General features: G+C 41.3%; 1 protein-coding gene and 1 long non-coding RNA gene across 2 annotated transcripts; both read left to right on the top strand.

Moving 5' to 3' along the window:
- The first annotated feature begins 2,843 nt into the window (after nucleotides 1–2,843).
- foxd2 (forkhead box D2) lies at nucleotides 2,844–4,304 on the top strand. Its single transcript, XM_088313071.1, has one exon. It carries the CDS (start codon nucleotides 3,155–3,157, stop codon nucleotides 4,223–4,225), a length of 1,071 nt encoding a protein of 356 aa, XP_088169197.1. The 5' UTR covers nucleotides 2,844–3,154; the 3' UTR covers nucleotides 4,226–4,304.
- A 10,451-nt stretch (nucleotides 4,305–14,755) lies between these two features.
- LOC148324825 (uncharacterized) lies at nucleotides 14,756–22,432 on the top strand. The gene is made up of 3 exons (XR_015846319.1): nucleotides 14,756–14,948; nucleotides 16,291–16,452; nucleotides 21,811–22,432. It is a non-coding gene; the product is annotated as an uncharacterized LOC148324825 (long non-coding RNA).
- Nucleotides 22,433–23,009: the final 577 nt, after the last annotated feature.

The following is a 23,009-nucleotide window of genomic DNA, read 5'->3' as shown; positions in this document are numbered from 1 at the left end:
ATTTATTGACTTAGGGGTGAGTGCAATAGTGTACTACATAAAGAACACGTCAAAGAATAAAGAAGCTATATTGTCTGCTGCAATAAACAACGGCCCGAGATTTAAATTTTAATTTATATTGAATATAATAAATACAAAACCAAAAATTAAATATAATTTAGCCCCAAATAGTTGTATCAGGACAAATCTTCAATTATGTCAGCGTGTCACAGGCATAAAAGTTTAAAATGTAAAATCTCTCAAAACTTTACAAATGTAAAAAAAAAAAGTCAACAATTGTTATATTGAAATTTTAGAAGACTTTTGCTGCAGCGACTGGATGACTTTTACAAAAAAGAACCACTATAGATTTCACAAGGCAGCATATTTTGGATTAAATTTCATAATCCATAGGACAAATACTAAAATCTGTTTTTTAACAATTAAAAGTGAAAATACATTTATTGGAAAAAAAAAAGAAAACAAAAAAGGGAGATTAGAATGGTTGCAGGAATTCTTAAAATGGCAACTTCACATTCAGTGCTAAAAGTGACATTTTTCCTGATTTTAATTTGGCCAAATATTCTTATGACTCTACTCAGAGTATCCCACTTTAATTGCTGCAACAGGATCTTCCACGAGATGATGACAAATTCATATTCTCATTTATTGGGATAATATCGGATTATAAACTCAGCAGCAAAAGCATCCAAGATCAATTCAGTAAAAGTGCTGACTGTTTATTGACACCATCAGAATGGTATTAATTCATTGCTCTTCTATCATTTCTTCGTTGGGGTTCATCCTGTAGATGCCGGGGATGGACTGCGGGCTTTCATTATTATTATTATTATTATTATTATTATTATTATTATTATTATTATTATTATTATTATTATTATTATTATTGTTGTTGTTGTTGTTGTTGTTGTTGTTGTTGTTGTTTATCACCATCATAGTTATCATTACTTTATTTTATTTTATGCTGTATTCCCTGACGAGCAGCAGAGGGCGCTTTAACCTCACAAATCAAGATTAATGAAAACCCACGGACTCATGGTGGAATTGAGTCGAATAATGTGCATATGCAAATAGACAAATGAAAGCAGATAATCAAAAAAATAATAATTGTCATTTGTTAGAAGTTGCACAAAAAAAAATCAAACAAAAAGCTGTATATAAATGGACGACTTGAATATAAAATGATTGTACATTCAGGACAAACGTTTCCTAGAAATTATGTTGACCTGCAAGCATCAAGGGAAGTGATAAAATAATGCATAGTAATTATTTAAAATCACTTATATGGTTTGATTGCATTACATGCACCAAGTGTGACGTGCAGGTGATGTTGTGGTCTAGAAAATAATTGGTCCTCAATCAAATTAATAATTTGGCTCACTTAACAACTTTTTAGTTTTTATGGTTGTTTATTATGGTGGCAGACAAAATGTCAATCGAAAATGCGTTAAAAACACAATTAAAGTTCTCCAATGTTGTGCATTTTATTGAGAGAAATCAGTATTTGAACAACAAGCAAATCAGTTATTACACATATTCCCCTGTAAATGCAGATTTCATATTTTTCGTATGTAAAATTATGTGTTTTTGAGAATTTCAGCAGGGGATCAAATAATAATTCTCCCCCACCATATATTTTCGTCAGAAGTCATTCGCTAACGTCCAATACTGACCGCTAGGTGGCGTCTCTCACTTAAACTTTGACACGAGACCCCTTGCACTTGCCTTCATATTTTACCCTTTGTTTATTTTTATGGATTTATGTGCACAATTAGAAGTCACGAACTACACTTTTCCGTCGGTTGAATATCTAAAAAAATATTTTTATTAAATATTATCTTATTTCTGTGAAGGTGTGAAAGCATAACACGTCAGGAATGCAATTAAGCTTGGGCCGTACGTGGACCCGCACACACACTCTCACACACACACGCACATAGAACAACAAAATTCGTCGCCTGGTATTTTACTCTGGTATACAGGTACAGTTCAGCGCTAAAATAAAGGGGAGGGGACAAAAAGCTGTGACTCACTGCGAAACGAAAAAAAAGGAGCATGAGCCAGATAACAGTTATTAAGACTATACCTGCCCGGCATAAGGTGATGATTTATCGGTCTTGCATGGCCAGTATTATTTAATAAAAAATGTTATGAATGAAAACTAATTAAAAACGAAACAAGTATAAAATAATAACAAGAAATACTCAAAACTGCCAAAAATACCTTACATTCAAGATACACAAATAAAAAACAATACGTCAATAATAATAATAATAATAATAATAGTTGAGCAAATGTACACGGTTAATTGCGCAAAATAATTCAAATCAAGAACCAATAATAATTCCAATAATCATTGGTAAGAAAAATATATACTACACAAAAAAAGATTACACTAAAATATAGTACATTGAAATATTAAAATGGTTATTATTTCTATGCCTTACAATTTGATTCAATGACATTTATCATCGAAACGGGACCAACAAAAATATATTTTATAGCGATCGATTTGGACTGCATGGTCAGAAACGGAAAAAGCTAAATCACTCGTATTACGGTTCTTCGTCCCTGCATGCAATTTTATTTACAAAAAATATGTGTTAAGTTATGATATGTAAATTAGGCCCAGTTCCTGTGTTGCGTCACCGATCACGTGACCAGAGTGAGCCTATAAATACATAAAAGAAGCAGAAGAGGCTAGTGTGGCTTTTTTTGTGCGCCCTTATGTACGCAATCTTTTTTTAAATTGTACATGCGTGAGTTTGAAAAGTCACATTAGGAATGAAGTAGTAAGGGAGGGCTGTAGTGGATCGGAGGAAGTTCGACGATCTGTGATTGACTTGTACGCCTGGAAAGAGAGCGAGCGAGAGGGGGGGAAGGAGAGAGAGAAAGCGAGTCGGAGAGAGAGAGAGAGAGGCGAGCAGAAGTTTCTTGCTGGATTACACTCGCACCCCCAGAGCTCCGGGAGAGACCAAAGACTACAGGTCCAACTTATTTTTTTGACTTCTCGCTTTTGCGTTCCAGAACCATGCGTGAGATGAGTGCTCGGCGACCCGAGTGCAGTCAAGTTCTGGTTCGGTTCTAGAGTATCGGTGGGCTCTCAAGGAGGAGACCATCTCGGTAGGAGGGGAGTGGGGGGTGCACGAGAAGGATGACTTTAGGGACGGATATGTCCGACAGCTCTGCATTGTCCGATGATGTGGACATTGACGTGGTCGGGGGGGACCTGTCCGTCGGAAAGGACGGGAAATACCTGCACCACGATTTCAACCTGGACTCCGATGATAATTACTCCCAGAACGCTGAGGAAGGAGCGTCCTCGCCGGGCTTGAGCAGCTCCGATTGCCCGCCGGAGCAGATGGGCCTCGGCGCCGAACCCGGGGCGGTCCTGGTGGGCGACAAAGCGAGGAAAAGTGCCCTGGTGAAACCCCCTTACTCCTACATCGCGCTCATCACCATGGCCATCCTACAGAGCCCCAAAAAGAGGCTCACCCTCAGCGAGATCTGCGAGTTCATCAGCAACAGGTTCCCCTACTACCGCGAGAAGTTCCCCGCCTGGCAGAACTCCATCCGGCACAACCTCTCCCTCAACGACTGCTTCGTGAAAATCCCACGGGAGCCCGGCAACCCCGGCAAGGGCAACTATTGGACGCTGGACCCGGACTCGGCGGACATGTTCGACAATGGGAGCTTCTTGCGCAGGCGGAAGCGCTTCAAGAGGAACCAGGGCAACGAGATCCTGCGGGACGCCGGAGGCTTCCTCCCCGGGTTCGGATACAGCCCGTACGGATACAGCTACGGACTTCAGCTGCAGAACTTCCACGCCGCCCACAGCCCGTACCACCCGCACCACCACCCGCACGCGGGGGGCTCCTTCCCGTTCCCTAACGCGCCGTGCACCTTGCCCTCGCCCATCTTCCCCGCGGCGCCCCCTCCTTTGCCCGACCTGAGGAAGCCCTTCTACCCGACCCTGGCGCCCGTCAAGACGGACTCGAGCGCCCCGAGTCGGCCGTCGTTCTCCATCGATAACATCATCGGCGCGGCCAACTCCGCCGCGTCGTCGTACAGCGCGCAGCCGGGCGGGCAGGCGCACATCCTGGCCATGCTCAGCCCGGCCTTGGCCTCGGCTTCCAACCACTTGAGCTTGGCGCAAGACTTGTTGCAGCCCGGCCCACACAGGCAGACTTTCCCCAGCAAAAACTTGAACACTTGCCCTTTCTGAAGACACACAAAAAAAAACCCTGCCCCGAACTGAACATATTTTTATTAATAAAGCCAAATGTGGTGTGGTCCTATGTGAAGGTAGGCTGAACATTATTGAGGGGGGCGTGTTGGGGTGAGGGGGGGGGTGATAAATATTGTGTTTTGGCTCCATAAGAGGGTTTATTTATGCTTTTGTAAATAGGTGCATTTGAAGAAACAATGATCCATTAAAACCGGCCTTCACCCGGCCTCCATTTTGTGTTGTAAGCGAAATAACACCGCTAAGTTCAACGTGTCACCCCGAGGAGTGTGATTTAACATTTTTTTACGTGACATTTTGTGTTTTTAATAGCGTGGTGACACATGAGACAGACAACTCAGGTTTTTAACTTGGAAAAGCAAAGGACAAAAAAATACATCACCCCCCAAATCTCCTGTAGAAGGTGATTTTTTAAAATATTTTGTTGTTGGTAAAAAAAAAAGCACATTACATCCATTCAAACTTGTTTCATAGTTGTATTTCACATACAATTTTATGTCATGTGTTGCCAATAGAAAAAAATGTTCATTAGGTCATTTTATTTGGGGTTGTAATGACAAAAATAATAAATGTTTGTGGATTTGAAAAGAAAAAAAATCTACTTCTAATCTTTTCATTGGAAGAGCAGTTAAACGTAATTTTAGGATGAATGAATCATGATGGGGGGGGCTTTTCATTCATACACATTTCATTTAAATATGTCAAAAACATCAGTGGGTGCGGTGGTGAGGGAGGAGGACGCATTCATCCCGTGTGTCGCTCTTGCCTTTCTTACTAAAAAAAAAAAAAAAAAAAAAAAAGGACCTCTTTTCCAAAGGGCCCTAAACTACTCTGAGCAAAACTTGGTGGCTTGTAATTGAAAATGGACAATATCCCTCTAAACTCTTTAGATTTTGTGGAGCGAATTAAGGGGGCTTTCGTTGCTAATTTGTAGCAGCATTTTCATTGGGGCTCCTAATCCAGCGTTTGTTGACGTTGTCAGCGCGGACCCCCGGCCCGAGGAGACTCAATGCGCGCACAGTGAGGGGTCCCCCTTTGGCCAGTCCGGTGCAGCCACACACGCATGCATTTGGGAGCCCTGAAAAGCAATGTTCTCAAAGGGCCCTCGCGATTGCGAGGGGCCGCTTTCATGTCATCGGAGCTGTCTCGGAACACGGATGAAAAGAAGCAGTGGGGGACCCCCAAAACAGGCCCAGTGGTCTTTTTTGAGCGGAGCATGTTTGTGGACAGAAGGAGCCAGCATGGGAGGCTTTGTGCGCAAATGTTGGGACAAATTCGTTTGCGGGTGTTTTGACAACGTGATTATTGCGGATGAAAGGCGTGGGAGGGATGACCCCGTTTTGTCTGTCCTGTGGCGCAACATCGGCGCTTTTCAAAGGCTTTGAAACGAAAACCAATACATGCTTGTATGCTTGCTTCTTTAGTCCAGGAACAGTTTTGCTGCTGCTGGAGCAAAATGGACCAATGAGACGCGTTTTATGTTGCATCCTTCTTCCCCTCCCCAAAAATTGAAAAAAAAAAAAAAAAGAAACACGTTTTGACTGATAACAATTTCACAAGATTTTTCCTCATCTTTAGTCCGAAAAACTACACCACCACAAAAACACGTTTTTTTTTTTTAGTAATATAAGCGAATAAAAGTAAAACAATGATCATTCGTACTATTATTGTCATGACCAGGATATTTTCATTAGGATGTTTTAAATTAAGATTTTTTGTCATTTCTTTTTAAATAGCTGAACGGTTGTTTTATTTCTCTCATAGGCTACAAAAGCCCAAAATAGAATTTATAACTCACACTTGAGTAAACAAACAAAAAATACATTATATACGAATTATATATATATATTTTTTAAAAATCACTCACTTAACTCAGTTTTATTTACTTCAAAAAATAATTTGCTTATCTTGCAAAGCCAAAACACTGTACCATATTAGCTGTACATCTTTAGCAGGGCCTTGCAAACAAACACTGCTGAAGTGTGGTGCTTACAAAAATGTACAGTATAAGTTTTGAGAATTGTTTCTAACAAAAGTTCCTGTAAAAGAATATTCGATTTAAATCATATCCAAATTCAAAGAAAGACATTAAAAGACTCTTTGATTTAAAATACACTTCGTATTTGGTGATTTTACATTAATTATAAGCTACTATTCACGTAAATACCTATTAAAAGCATCACAAAAAATAGTGTTAGAAAAAAATTAATTAATTGCAATTTTTTTGCGAATAATTAGTCAACATTTTTTTCATCGCTTGACAGCACTAATATATATATATATATATATATATATATATATTTATATATATATATATATATATATATATATATATATATATATATATATATGGTTGGTCAAAATCAGATAAAAGCATACCATTCCATATAAAGCTTATTGCACGAGTCAATATCGCGATGATGATATTTTTACGATATATCTCGCAGTAGTGCTAAATAAAGTAACACACGCTTTATCCAGTTTAATTTTATAGCACCAAAGGAGCAGCAAATGATGTCTTAAAATGAAATCTACCTGCATCATAAAATCAGTGGTACTGTGGAGTCACGTGTTATTTTAAACAATACCACCTTTCTAAAAAAAATCTGATGAACCGCCAAAGAACTGTGTTTTGAAGCAGCTTTATTTTTTTTTAGAATGCATTAGAATTATTCTGAACATTTTGTTCGATTTTTAAATAGCAGCATCACACTTTTTATTGCCTTCATGTTCAATTTCTCTGCTCAAGACCTGAAATAAAACACAAAAATATGCAATGTCATACAATCAACAGATTCTACTGGTGAAAATTCATTAACAAAATGCACAGTACATAAATTATGCCCATTAAGAGAAATTATTTATTTTTTTTACAATATAGTATTATGAAGTTAGAATTCATAGATGCAATTTAGAATTCGGATAAACACATTTCTCAATCCCAATAAAAACAGACCCCCGTGCATTGCAATCGTGTTCGGATGTGCCTAAAATTGTTGCGCAAAAGCCTCCATCAGACGACTGGCTGTCCCGCAGACGTTACAACAGTCCATTAGAATCCTTGCATGAAATATATGACAGCACACAATCGAAAGGCGTCTCATTTAGACATGCACGATACAAGATTACAGGCTACGGCGGGCAGAAATAGACCTATGCTCTTCTTGTTTTCTAAAAAAAAAAAAAAAAAAAAAAAAAAAAAAAGAAAAATACACCACAACAAACAACACCCACACCCGTGGGCCATCTTCCCTTTAATTTTTCATGTTGATTCTCTCTTGATTTCAACTGCAACTGCCGCTTTTGTTTGACATCTGAGACCACCCACACGCACCGGAGTGACACCGAGAGCTTGTCTCGATTTAAGCATCGCGACGCTCGTCATTTTTGCGTGACGTTGTCGTAAAGAATAGGATTGAGTGATGCGTGACGTGACAGTCAAATTACTCCAAAAAGAGCTTTTATTACTTTTTTTTTTCCACCTCCATTGGCCTAACCGCTTCCATATGCGCTGTGGGAAAATGCATTGTTTTTTATTCGTTCTATCAATATTTGCAAAGTTTCATCATGATGAGGATGCTTACTGATACCTTTATGCTTTATATTTTTAGTGCGTGTATTTGACAGAAAGGAGCTTTACCAGAAAATCATTATGCTCATTTCTTTCGCCACCTTGTCAATACTTGGACCAATGATCGATAGATCTTCCTTAGACTTGAAGGACACAAGGGCAGTGTGCGTGTGCGTGTGTGTGTGTGTGCGTGTGTGTGTGCCGATACTGCAAAGAATGCGTGTGCATTGCTTCATTTTTCTATTTTATTTAATTATTTTTACAAATGGAACTATTTCGGTCTAAATAAAAGTTTAATACAATGTAAAATTTGGTCATATATCAGAGCCCACTTTATTAGGTACAGCAACCATCATCAGTCGCTCAAATGCTGCCGTTAAAATAACTTGAAAGCCGTTCCGAATATTTTGGTTCCCCCTAATTGGTTACGAAAGAGAGGCGAGCCGCAATCACTATAATAACCACATTATTAAATCGATACCTCCGCGTGTGCCAAAACTGAGCATCATTATCGCTACAGGAAAAAATCCACTTTTGCGCATTAGAGGGTGGGTACCACCTGCACATTTTTAACTTTGTGGGGGAAATACATGGGTTTGAGCTCAACCAACAAATGGAATTAAAACACACATGATGCATTTTTAAAAAGTGCACACCGGACCCTGTTCTGCTGCCGCACGGAGGAATGTGGGACGGGTCCGAGCGGCTCCCAGGCCGAGGAGGCGAAGCAGGGCCAAGGCCGGCCTGGATAAATCAGCCAATTGCACCCCTGGCCTCTCCAAACCACCAGCATCACCTCGCAACGCTCACCGCTCCCCCCCTTTGTAGCAGCCTGCGTGTTTTTGCACCACACAAAGGAATCCCGCGCTTAATTAATTTAGAATGTGCAAATAAAGCTCAGGACAGTCAACTCCCCGATGTGCCAGAACATAATATGAACTTTGGAAGACACACCGAGCGAAGCGAGCACCTGCAGGAAAAATAATAGACGAGGAAGACACTACGACTTGCTCAATATTAGCAGGTCATTAATTCTGAGGTGCAGGAATTTGTCTAATATAGCATTAAGAAGACTTAAAATAAAGTATTTGTCTATTTTTTAAATTTTATTGTAATATATTTGTTTGCTGTTTGCTGTAATATAATGGTATAGTCTAATAATTAAGGAACACCTCCCCCCGCCCCCGACAAAAATCGCTATTAATGACAAAACAGATACATGTGAACTCCAAACAAAGTTGCGCAACACGTGGAATATCATTAATCACAATTGTTGGATTACTTAAAAAAAATATTATGATTAGAGGGGCTCATTTGGGGAAGCTGAGCTCAATTTAATCTAATCCTTATTAAGATATCAAGTTATTAGTTAAGTTATCAAGAGCATAATTAGTCAACATGCACGTCATTTGTAACGAATTAAAAACGGATCGTTGACAAATTTAGTGCTCATCACTTTGGATATAGAGAAATGCAACTGCTACTTGCTGTGTGTGAGGGGGTGTGCGCACGCGTGTGTATGTGCGTGTGTGATTGAGAGACAGAGAGTGAGAGAGAGACAATCCTGCGCATATTTCACCGCACTTTCCCTTTGACCTTGTGCGCAGACATTTGGCCCAAGCTGCGATGCTCCCCCCCCAAAAATAAAAATAACACTGTAATAATCGAAGAGACGTATTTCTGCACATTAAAAAAAAAGAAAAAAAACAACAGAACTGAATAGGTGCAACGCGACGCGACCTAAGAGATTAAAGTACCAATTTAGAAATCAAATTAATAACAATTACGCAATATGTATATATTATCACCTAATTAGCTGCGCATCACAATGTCTGTTTATCCAGTGTGTCATAATAAATCACACATCAATAAATGACATCGATGTTATTGTTAGCCCGGTGAAACCGAATCTTTGTTTTAGCTGACACCTAATCTTTTTTCTTCCATCGTGAAAGTGTGTTGTTTGTGTTGTGTAAAAGGCAAACCTCGCGATACCAAAAAAAAAAAAATGGACTGTATCCAGAGTGAAACGCGATCACGCCGAGGTCGCGGGGCCAAACTTTTTAAGACTAATGTTTATTTAGAGAAGTGAGCGCTGTCTATGGGACTCTCCGTTTTAATGTCTTTGCCAGACGTGACTGCGAGGACCACCAGGCACGCACGAAGCTCCGCTGCAGGAATGACCTCCCTGCCTTCATGCAGTATGTGTGACACTACGGATGAATATGAACAAGTGGGCAGGACGAGGCTCACTCTCTAGTATTAAAAGAGGCAGAGGTCAAGCAGAAGGCTTTAAAAAAAAAGCAGCATTGGGTACAAAAAGATCATTTACTGAGCGATAAAGAAAAATTGAAGCCTACGTAGAAGCCACAAATCGTGGCGGTTTTGGTAATATTTTAAGACCAGAAAATTCCAATCCTTGCAAGAATGAGAAGCGGTTTTACAGAGCAGATGCACGGAATGCAGCATGGCGAACATTTTCACAATCGAAGACCATTGTTGATCGCAATATAACATTGGGCAATGAGCCACATGCTGCTTCACCGGGTCGAAGGACAAATTCGCTAACCACTTCTGCTAAATGTCATGATAATAATTTTTTTTTTTTTTCTCGTTGATTCAGAAATTTGACTGAATCAAATGCAGATGACCGATTAATCTTCCGATTAATTGTCGTTAATGCTAACAACAATACGAGTTTTCCATTTCTTTGTCCCTTAGTATTGATTTAACTTTCCAACAGAGGAAAAAAAATCAGCCCCCCCCCCAAAAAAAGCAAAATTTTTGGGGGGCTAATTTTTAAAGCAAAAATCTGCCAATGTATCATGTTATTATATAATGTGTTCTGTGAATTGGTATTAAGAGTTACACCATTTCAAAACTGTCTGAATGAGTTAGCAAGCAAGCTTCCAAAGCAAGTTGACGGCTGAAAAAAAATATCAGTACATAATATGTGCCTTGGCTCAATAAAGTCTGGGAACTACTTTTCTGATAGACACCTCCCCCTTTCTGTATTTCAGTAAATAATCTCCCCCTCACTCAGCATTGGTGGTAAGTAAAAAGCAGATGTGCATTGGCGAAAGGCCGTCAAGGTTTTTGAGTCATTGAGAAAAACAAAATTGTAAAAAAAAAAAAAAAGAAATATTTGCACGAGTGCTCAGAGAGCAGCAGCAGCAGCGTGTTTTCTTACAGTTTGTAAAATCGAATTAGATACGGTGGGGGAATCTGACCTATCGCCAGGCCTCGCATATTTTTTACCCCTCAGGTTTTAGTGTTCCTCGGGCGCTTGTGTTTTCTCAGCTGGAACTGCCATTAGGCATCGTGTCCACTTCTCGCCGAGCATCTCTCTCTCCCCCACCAGCACCGCCCGCCCGCCCCCTTATGCCCGGGTCTCCCAACACCTCTCCTTCGCCACCAACGTTGATCTGAGGCCCGGGCTGGAGCGCCACAGGCATGCGCAGTACGGTACTCGCACAGCAACCCAAAGGAAAGTCCGAGCAACAACTTGACGGAAGCGCACTAATCACATAGGACACTTTAATGACCTCCCCGGGGAGTTTGTGTTTTTCACTTAGGGTTTGTTTCTTTGTTCGTGCACGCAGCTGAGTCTGATGGCAAAATTATGCACAAGTTGTTTACCAAGACCTTGCTGGGGGGGTTCGCATGCCGGGCCAGGAATACACAATACATTTTGGGAGCCATCTATTTAAGCGGAGAAGTGCATTTCGCAATATAACCTCTAAAATCAAATTCCCCCCGAGGTGGTGTAAAAAGAAAAGCTTCTAATGTCACGCGGCACTTTCGCTATTTTTTGCAACACTTATTTGAAATGACGGTTCAGTTTTAACAAAGAACAGACAAGGTGTGTCAGAAATGTTCCAGGATTGCTACAAAAGTTACATTTCAAAGCTAAACGACAATTTTGCGCAACAATGAGATCCTGATCTGATTTTATCGTTCAGTGTGTGAGAAGAGGCAATCGTTCCGGCAGGATAACTCCAGGCTGCTTCACCATGATGACACGTCTGCTCACAATGCTCTGAGCATCTGACAGTTCCTGGCAGAAAAGAACTTGGCCCAGTCTCACCCACTCTGGATTTCTTTTCTCCCCCACTTTTCCTCCAACTCAAGTAGGTCATCAAGGGGACTCGTTTTGAAGACGTGGATGACATCATACTGCCGTCAACTCGTGATCCGATTGGCTATCGCAACGGTCTATCAACGGTAAAAGCCCCCTTTGAGACACAAAAGAGACGCCCGCGCGATTGTATCCGAAGGCCTCGGACAAATTGTGAGTATAATACTAGTATAGTAAAATCTGCCTGGCGACACGAGCTATCTGAATTCCGATTGGATAAAAGCTCTAATTTAAAAATTCAACACTAGGATACAATGATATCAATGTGAAGAATAAGATCATGATTTTTTCATCATGCTCGGCCAGCAGAGAAGGCCTTGAAGGCCTTGACCGCCCGCCACTGCTTAGATGTTAGATTTTTCTTTTTGTCTGAAATATCAGTGGTTTGTATTGGGAGCCTCCACCTGAAACCTGAAAATAAAATTGGTATCGGCCCTACACCCATTTTTGATATCGGTACACTCATTCATACCGATGAGGAAATTTTACAACAGGCCTGTGGGCTACTCACGCGGTCCTTGGGGACGACCCGTTTCCCGCGAGCGCCACGTTGGTGACCCCCGGCTCTTTCGTGTATATCACTTGACTGCAGTTGCCTCAGCTCAGGGGACCTAAAGATAACCTGCCGCCTGTCTCCAAGTATGCCCCCGTATTTATTAGATGCAAGTCGTCGCCGCAAAGTACTTGTGCAATTTCACGCAATATAATCGCAATGTGGTTCTTCAGCATACAAGAGCCACGAGAAGCCAAAAACAACACTGGAGAGGCAACACATGTTACAAGTCGAGTCACCGGGCCAGAGGAAAATTAGGCTGAAAATACGCGACGAAGTATTGACGGGATGGATTTATCGTTTTCCAGCAGGCATCTTGCGAATCTTCAAGGGAGGTCCCACGCGTGCACATTCGTCTATTTACGACACATACACACCCTTGCCTCCCTTCTCCTGTAACACAGATGCAGAAAATATGTATGTCATAAACTTTAGGATTTATAAACCTCCTCGTGTCAGCTCATGTTTGACGTTCTCCTTTTTTTTTTTTTTTTTTGTTGCTGCAGCAGCATATTGACAAAATGTGTCGCTCCACGACGACCTATTCATAACGGCGTGTCGCTGCAAGACTATTTTCTCACATGGAATCTGTGTGGTATATGAAGAGGACACAAGTTCAAAGCTTGAGGCAAATAAAAGCCCAAAGATGATAAGACCACTCAAGACGAGAAATGTCACACGTGGAAAAAAAAAAAAAAAAAAAGGGGAGAGCGGAGGAGCGAAACAACACTCGGAGTGGCAGACGTAGCGGTGAAGTAGGCCAAGATTGGACTCTGAACAAAGGTAAAAGAGTATCTGATCACACGTGAGTGTGTATGCATTTGGGCCGCGTGCGGATTAATGTTGTTCATGACTATAGAGTCATTACACAGAGCGCAGCTGGATGATGGATTGAGAGCTGAAGGGGGGGGGGGGGGGGGAGGGGGGGCGAGCAGATGGGTGAGTAGAGAAAGTGAGGTTAAGTGGCAGTTAGATGTGGGAGATCTAAGTAGATCAAGTGTGTGTGAGCAAAAGAGAGTTAAAAGTGAGCCTACACATGTAAGCACTTGCTCGACTTCTGCGGCGGGATGTATTTGCGGCACATTTTCATTTTCAAAATATGCCATATTACAGTTGGACAGTGTTTTTTTGGTTCCATGAAACACAACGTGTAAGCCAGGGGTGGGCAAACTTTTTGATTGGTGGGCCACAATGGGTTCTAAAATTTGATAGAGGGGCCGGACCAGGAGCAGATGGATGGAGTGTTTTGGTCACCTCACCTCACAAAAAAAAAAAAAAAAATACATTTAATTTTAAATGAAAGCGAACAAAATATATGTCTTTGACACACCACAATATTTCGAAGAAAAAAAAAACATTAACAAGGTTTATTCATTTAATTATTTTCAAGTTTGGCGGGCCGGATTAAAACGTTTAACGGGCCGCAGGTGGCCCCCGAGCCGCAGTTTGCCCAAGCCTGGTCTAAGCAATATTAGTAACGCGAATGCATGCGAGAGTTCCTCATTTCTTGAAGCGGCTCTTTTGGTAAACACAGACCTAATTTTCGCAAAGAAACAACATCAAAGGAGAGTTCTAATTAAGTTTAGATGACGGTATGGACTTTGAATGAGAAGGAAAAAAAAATCCAAAAAGGTCAGACTGTGGATCAATGTAATGAGTGCGGGTGGCTTAAAATGACAATGTTAAGGTCGATTGATGGTTTGGCGCAAAACATCGCTATAAATTTCAAATCTAACCATGGAGGGCCTCCTGAGGAAGGTTTTGGAGTCCCACGTTGACCCAAGTTGCCAAATGTTCTGTATCTCAATTCTCACTCATAAATACGTCATACACAAGCCATTTAAATCAGTTATTCCCGACCATGGCACTGAAGTGGTGCTACGGGAAATTGTCAGATTTCACTTCATTTGTCTAAAAACTATTATGAGTTAATAACAAATCATGGGCTGAATAACAAAAGATTATTTGTTGTTAATAACATAATTTAAGTCCAGTCAAAGTCGATTAATCGAAAACATTCATGAGATTGTTTTTAGTACAATACAGCGAGCCCCAAACTGCCATGAGATGGGTTCATGGAAAAAAATGATTACTATTATTATTATTATTATTATTATTGTTACATGGCATCACTGGCTCATTTTTGATGCCTTCGCTTAGTAAAACATGAATTTAATTTTTTTTACTTACCGGAAGTCGTTCCTCCAGTTTCGGTGATTGACAGGTGGCGACGCACCTGCCATTTGATTAGTGTTGAGCTGAACTTTGCGTCATGTAATAAACTGTAGAAACTCGTAATGTAAAAGCTTCAATTTAAAAGGTAATGAATCCGAATTCAACCCACAAAGGCGAACGCATGCACACAAAAAAAAGGAGACGAAAGGGGGCACTTGGAGGACGGCATTTCCCCCCCTCTTCCTTTTCATCGATCGTCACTTTGGTGAGTTAGCTTACTTTTGTGTTGCTGAATATGAACGCGACGCCACACTTTTCTTTTTAAAGTAATATTAATCATGAAACAAGTTATCTGTTAATTTTGAAGAAGAATACACAATTTGATTACTCGCAATTGTTTGAGGGCGATACACGCCTTGACAAAATGGCTGTGAGCAACGCAATATTTAACCATTCGACCATCACAGCTGGGGAGCACACTACGGGTTAGAGCAGATGTGGGCAAATTACGGCCCGGGGACCACATGCGGCCCGTTAAACGTTTTAATCCGGCCCACCAAACTTGACAAAAAATTAAATGAATAAACCGCTTCAAGAAATGAGGAACTCTCGCATGCATTCGCGTTACTAATATTGTCTAGACCGGGCTTGGGCAAACTGCGGCTCGGGGGCCACCTGCGGCCCGTTAAACGTTTTAATCCGGCCCGCCAAACTTGAAAATAATTAAATGAATAAACCTTGTTAATGTTTTTTTTTTTCTTCTAAATATTGTGGTGTGTCAAAGACATATATTTTGTTGTAATGCTTTTGTTCATTTTTATTTAAAATGAAATGTTTTTTTTTCTCCAATGCGGTGAGGTTACCAAAACACTCTATCCACCCTTCTGTCAAATTTTAGAACCCATTGTGGCCCACCAATCAAAAAGTTTGCCCACCCCTGATCTAAACTGATTCTTAGTGTTTTTTTTTTTGCCAGCAGTACAATAGCCTGCAAGTTATTTTGTGTGATGTTCTCTTCATAATTACAGTATGTAACACATGGAAGAAGTCGGCATGTAACTCTAAACCATATTGGAATTTCAGTTTTAAAGACGCCAAATAGGTGCAGTGTAATTTATTGGACAGTCTTTTTTTAGGGCTTTCACAATATGCTGTACTGTAAATGCCCTCACCTGTGGGAAACGGAGAGCCACAGCTGTTTTAAACCATTTACTGAATGCCGGGAGAACAGTAAAACACAAACATGATCACGTGCGCGCAGAAGCTGCCTTCAGTCATTGCTCACATAACCGCTAACAGGCTCCGCCTATTATAGGCACAAATCTTTACACAGACACTAAAATACTGACAGTATTTTTTATAATTTGTGCCTGCGTGTTCAGATGTTTACAGCTTAAACATGTTTAAAGCATATGGAAGGGTTGACATTTTCTTTCGGTATTGCGGATATTCACCTATTGGGTTGAGTCTGGAATGTATCCTCCATGATAAACGTGGGTTCGAACTAATTCTAATTTGTCAAAGGGAAATATCTGTCGTCCAATAGATGGGCTCTAGCGTGAATTAACTGAGGTCCATATGTGTGTTGTCGTCTTGTGTATTGTCAGCCCGCTGGTTGCAAGGCATGTGTCAGACCTGTCAGTGCGCCGTCACAGACCATTGTGGCAGTTTGTGATGGATGTGGAGCAGCGGCAGAACAGGAAGAGTGATAGCAGCCGGGCAAATGGAAAACAAGGACGAGAGCAGTCGTTGCACGTCGACGTTGTGAGGTAAAATAACACAGTATACATTTTTTGGGGCCTTTCGAGGACTCTAAACGTCACTGATGAAGTGATAAAATAACTCTGGCCTTGGAGGAAAAATCTCGCTCACTAAACGCTCTTCCCAGCAAAGACTTCCAGTTTAATATGGCGAAGTGATGGTTGATAAATATCTTACTGGGGTCAGTAGGTTGGGTACACAAACGAGTGCTAGTTCATGCGATATATTCCGTGCCACTACAGTTGTTGATTTATTTTTTTATTTAAATTTTTTTTTAAAAAAGCATAATTTGCCAAGTAAATGAACATATTTTCCGGACTATAAGCCACTACTTTTCTTTCTTATCTGTGAGTTTTTCCTTCACCTGTAGGGGCGCTCTATAGTTCAGAAAATACGCTCGTTCTTTTTTTTTTTTTTTTTTCTTGGGTCTGTCCTGTTTTAATTAGCAAAGTTGTTGCCGTGTTAAAAGGCACTGTTTTAGACTGGCTTATCACCTGGTGCGGCTTGTATATCAGTTTTTTTTTTTGCTCCGTATTTTCGAAAAGTAATCGTATTTGCAATTATAGATGGGCCCTATTGCAGCCGCTCCCCCATTCACCGTCCTTCTCCAATTATCTTAATCCTTCCTGCGACCCTGTGATGTTTCCTCCCTTTTTACCCCTCAACAGTCACCAAGGGATGTAACGGCTAATGTAAGAAAGGTAATGGTCCTCCTCTTTCTCTACGCACCTCTGCTCCTCTCTACTTGTGCTTGCTTGCTTGTGTTCCCTGTGCCCTAATTCAATTCTACATGCTTTTCTTGGCTGGATCAGCCTCTTTCTAAAGTTTCCCTCTCTTGTTTTCCCCCATTAAATCACTCTTCACGCTTTTTTTTTTTTTTTTTTTCTGTTTTCCTCACCATAGTTTTGCTTCCAAAATGTTCTATTTCTTTCCTTACTCTGTCTCCTTTGTCCCACTTGGTCTACTTTTATTGCTTCGTCTGATTTGCTACCTCTGGTTTGCTCCGAGACTGTCTCGCTCGTCATCGTAGGCCATCTGCCACCGTCAGAGGGAGCAGCTTACTGGGAATGAGAAGGGTCATGTCCAGGTTAGGGATATCACTTGCCTCCGTCGACCTCTATTCTGTCCTCAGTTGCCACTCAACTCACACACGCTCTTCTCCATAGCTGTCTCTGTCTATGCAGATTTTTAAAAACATTTTTTTTGGGGAGTCATAATTTATACGCTACAGTGGAACCTCCAAGGTTGAAAATGGTTGGGATGCGTTTAGAATCACATTTTCCCATAAAAAAAAAAAATGGAAATGGTAATATAAGTGCAGGTCAGTTTTAATGAAGTTAACCGTTGCGTAATAAAAAGAAAATAATGTTAAGTTACTCCGTTGAGGGAGACCTCGACTAAAAAGCCGTTGATTCGCTGCATCGGACGCGTCATCATTTTGAACTGCTATTGAAGCTTAAGAAGGAATGCAGTGCCGTATATCAAAACTTGAAAGCTACGCGCTCATCAAGGGCAGAAATGTGACACAGCTCTGTTTCCTCCCACATTTCAAAAGCATTAGGCTGAAGGTGTGAATGTGAGTGATTGCTTGTTTGTTCATATGAAGCCCTGCGATGGATTGGCGACCCGTTCAGAGGGTGCCCTGTCACTCGTTAAAAGTCGGCTGGGATAGGCTCCAACTCGGCCTTCATGGAGATGAGCCCGCTTCAAAATAGATGGGTTGCTGTTGCTTTTCACACCTAGGCATTCAGTTAAGTCCGACTTGAATAAATCCCCCTCATAACACCATCATATATGTCACCACGGCTGGAGAAATAATATGAGTGAGTGTTGGATGACCTCGCTTCTCTTGAATGGTCCGTCTTGAAAATGGCCTCTCAAGTGTATCTGCAATTAAATCCTCACTTGTCCCTCCTTCGGCCATTGTGGTTTAAAAAATAAAAAATGTATTTTAGATTTTCAAACAGTTGCCAGTTACCTGTTGTAATCTACATTTGAGTTGGTTTTACTGGTTTACAGTATTGTCTATACGCTGAATTTTTTTTTGTTGAAGTCACTCCATTTTATTTCATCTAGTGGTCGTACAAAATAAAATCATCAGTAAATTCAACATGACATTTTTTTTTCAATGTACTCATGTTTTGACCATGGAAATGTGGTCATGGTGAACGCTTGCCAAACTGCATGTCCAAGTATTTAGTAAGTTAATACCTGTAACTTTAGTAGTTGAACTGTTTTTCTTATTAAGTAATGCTTCATCTATAATAAATATTGTTGGTTGAAATCAAGATTTTTGAAAAATACATTAGAAAGGGGACTCTGAAAAATCACAAATTTAAATCGCAATTTTGAGGTCGGTGAAAAAGATTTTTTAAATTTTTTTTTATTTTTCATAATTGTTCATTCAAAATGTATGTACTTGATGTATTTTGGGTTTTCATCTCTCTAGTAAGACGATTCAGTATGCATCTCGATACATGAGGTGTGATATGATTCAAGGACTCTCTATTTCAAAGTGGAAAGGTTTGATTTAATGCACTCGTCTTTTAAATCTGATTTTCAGTTCAAATCGGTTCTTGTTAACACCCTTAGCTGGTGTAAGTCAAGGTAGCGCTTGAGTCCCCCCCCCCCCCGAAAAAGTTTTGGAAAAGTGGCTTATGCCATTTAGTGCGTGCGCTTGTATGTGTCGAAGTATAAAAAGTGTGCAGAAATCGTGTGTGTGTGTGAGACGAAGCTGCTACCCAAGAGTTTTGTGTACACAGATGCGTGATGAGGACGACGCACGGAGAGTGATGGGGAGGAAAGAGACTAAAAAGAAAAGATCGTCCGAGTGTGTGTGTGCGTGTGAGGGGGGAAGGGGGGGGGGCAGCTGAAGAGATCATCTTCCCTCCTCCTCTCTGGCCCCAGCCAGAAGCCCCCGGGGGGTCCCTTGGTTCCCGAGGAAAAACGTCTTAGCCCCCCCCCTCCCCCCCATCACCCCTGAACCTAGCGCTGGGCTGTTTACCTTGGCCTCGCTGCCTGACAGCTTTACTGATGTTACATACAGGCACACAGGGACCCTGAGTCAGAAAGGGTGAAGGAGGGGATGGAGGAGACGAGGAGGAGGATGGACGACGAATGGCGCGCGAGTGGGTGGAAAGTGAGGAAGAGTGGCACAAATTGAGGTGAAAAGGATAAAAAAAGGGGGGCACCGAGACGGAGGTGTGAGGGAGCGAGAGTGTTGCCTTACCCTGATCTTAATCACCTCGATCGGATCCATTTGGCCGCACTCCAGAGGAGGGAGCCGCTCGGAGGCCAGCCGAGTGCACTCTGAAAGAAATATTGTCGGCAAAAACGTCTGCGCTAAAAATACAGGCATTAATTTCCATCGACTCTCCGACGAGATCACTGTGTATATAAAGCAATATTTTGTTTTCGGGATCATTGCTCCGGGAAGTATGTGGGATTCAAAAAGCAAATGTGGAATGGAGACTCACTATTTTGACAGGAGGTCGTGTTACTCATTACTGTGCGCTGAAAAAATGTATAAGCACTTTTCAAACTGGAAGGGAGCGAACCGGGTCGATGGAGCATTCCTATACAAACATTGCTGAACCCATTTTCTAAAATAGATGATTTTTTTTTTTCTTTTTAAACAAAGCTTTACCAAAAAAAAAAAAAAAAAGTACATTGCCATCAATCAACTTGAAAATAATGTTCTGTAGCGCCAAAATGCCCGACTGGGCTGGGCAGGGGCTTCGACAATAGAGTGGGAGGTCTGTTTTGCAGCCCGCAGCACTAAGTCTTGTTTGTCTGTCCTGAGCAGCTGGACAAGCTGTAATAATACAAACAGGCCTTTGAACAGGCTGCTGTGTTTTGCCGCTTCGGCTTGGGTTACATCCCACACACACACACACACACACACACACACACACTTGCTCACAATAGCAACCACACATAAGAAAAACAAAAAGACACTCCAAACTACATGTGTTCACGCGATGGATAGATGAATGTCACAAACAGCTCTTAAAAGCACTCAGCCACTTATTATAGATGCATAAACCGACATAACCTTGTCAGAAAATGCCCGACCCGAGCGCTCGGATGTGATTGATCTTGCCGAAGTCTGCCGTCGCCGTGCTCGACGCCTCGTTTGTGCGTCGTCTGTTTGTTTGCTTGTTTGTGCAGACGGACGGGTGGCTTGCTTGTTGTTTGTTCACGGCGGATCATTTGCCTCCATGAATGACTGGTGGGAGCAGCCCCAATACACCCCACACCGTTATTGCCACGCCTCTCCAACTGATTTAGCCTTGCACAAACACGTCAGGCTCATGGTGCCGTCGCCTTCTTTGAATGCAAGCGGCGACTCTGAGAGGGCAGCGAAATGTGTTGAATGGCGTTCCGCATGGCAACACTGACTGATGGCTTCCTCTGTTATGTAATGTGCGAGGAGGGCCGCAACTTTCTCGACTAGGTTTTAGTTTGTTTGCATGGGGGGGGGGGGGGGGGGGGGTGGGGGGACTTGCTCAAGTTGATTCAGTCTGAATTATTTTTGCACTTTTTACTAATGCAATTTCAACAACTAGAGAAACATAAGCTGCGATAAGGCAACTTGTTTTCTTGTTTTTCTTTCCTTTTACCGTTCAACCTTTTGTCATTCAAGTTAAGACTATTTCTTTTACTTTGTTCTTTTTTAGTGATAGACCGATCTGCTTTTGTCAGGGCTGATAGCGATTATTACAAGTCATGGAGGCCGATCACCGATATTTGAAGCCTATATTAATTTGTTGAAAAAACAAAGGGTTCAAATGGAGTCCAAATTTTGAAAAATAAATACTAAAAAATTTGACTTTGTTTAAATGCCTTCAAGCAGATATTTATTAAACTTCCGTGATTTACAACATAAAGCTTTTTTAGAAGTTAGGAAATCGACAACTTAGTTTTAAAAGTCTAACAAAAAGTGCACGGAGCTCCCAGGCTCAGCTGCATTTCTTGTAGTTCAATGAAAACAAACTTCTCTTTAAAGTTTACTACAGCAAATAGTTTTCTATTAATTGTGAGTTGGAGTAGAGTGACATTTATTCAAAAGTCGGCAAAGTCTGCAGTGCCTATCACTTGAGGTGAAAAAGCAAACAGGCAGCTTACTGCTGATTGGCTGATACAAGGATCCAATCAGATAGTGCTGTGGGCGGGACAATCTGCTTCTGCAGGCAGGGCCACGAGCGCAGCAGAGAGAGCGTGAGAGAAGGAGAGAGATTAAAAAATTTAAAAAAGGCAGATAATCGGCAATATGTCAAATATCGGCCCCGATACGGTCTATCCCTATTCCTTTTACTCTATGACAGTGTTAAATCGGCTAATGTTTTTGCCATTTCGTCTTCCAGTGTGTTAATTTTCGGAGGACTTGTCTCACGCATCTGCTGCCGTTGCCCGACGACTCTCTGGAGCGGTGAAATGTCCTGCCATCAAAGGATCAGTCCTCAAATGTCTACGTGGGTCCAAGACCATAGAAAAAGGCTGGTTGCGGATGAGACTAGTGGTTAACCCCGCGATCTTCTGCTATTCCCATCGGCGCTAGTCTTAAAATATTCCTGGCAGCGAGACTGGCAGCGAGGAACGAGGTAAGCGACTCGACGTGAAACATCCTCCCCCATTGTCACATAATTGTCCAATAATGCACAGATGTGCGTGCTAACGACAGCGCAATTTATCATCGCGCTTACACCGACATTATGACACTATTTGCTTTACATTGAAACGTATTGAATCCACCATGTTCAGCGGAATACGTTGAAACTACCGTGGAGCTTTGCTTGCTGTATTTGAGCTTTTTATTTTCATTAGCATTTTAGTAATCTTGAGGATCACAATGCTGGAAAAATATTTGAAGTTATTAATCTTGTTTTTATTTCATCGAAATGGCGTTTCAATAATTGTGTGGCGACTTTTTTTTTTTTAAACATCTACTCTTTCTCCAATTGCACTCATCCATGCACCGTATGAACATCAAGAGGAAACGCGTGTTTTTGTCTTGGCAAGAGTAATTACAGGCCCCTTTCAGAGTCTGCGCTTAGACCGCTGACACATTATGAAGAAAAATAGATTGCATTTGGAAAGACCCCCGTAACCCCTTTCACTGACATCCATAATGCATCCGCTTTGAAACACTTAAGGCCTATAAGTAGAACATACATAAATGTTTCAAGACCTGTGTGTTTTTCATCATTATTAGTTTTTGTCTCATGTTAGTCAGTTAAAAGATCCAAAAAGACAGCAATAGTAATGTGGAATAAACAAAAAAAAGTGCTGTCAATGTCAATTATCGTCTAAACTGTAATGTTGCTACTGTAGTAGCAACCTGGCGGCTGTCAATCAATCAATCAATCAGTCAGTCCCATTCACCTGGGCAATGTGTGAAAAAGTCATGTTCGTCGCGCCAAACTTCAGTTTTTCAAAAGAATGCTAATGCTTTTAATGACACCTCTTTGGTTCGCACGAGATTTGTGCATTTCCTGAAAGAACACAGGGCAAAGTTGAAACAAATCAACTGTCACCTGGATGTGGAAATCATGACACGAGAGCC

The sequence above is a fragment of the Idiotropiscis lumnitzeri genome, chromosome 13 (assembly GCF_059441095.1).
Source record: "Idiotropiscis lumnitzeri isolate Australia: NSW breed Sydney's pygmy pipehorse chromosome 13, RoL_Ilum_1.0, whole genome shotgun sequence".
NCBI classification, from domain to species: Eukaryota; Metazoa; Chordata; class Actinopteri; order Syngnathiformes; family Syngnathidae; genus Idiotropiscis; species Idiotropiscis lumnitzeri.
The sequence above is the reverse complement of the archived record's forward strand: the minus strand, read 5'-3'. Positions and strand labels throughout refer to the sequence as shown.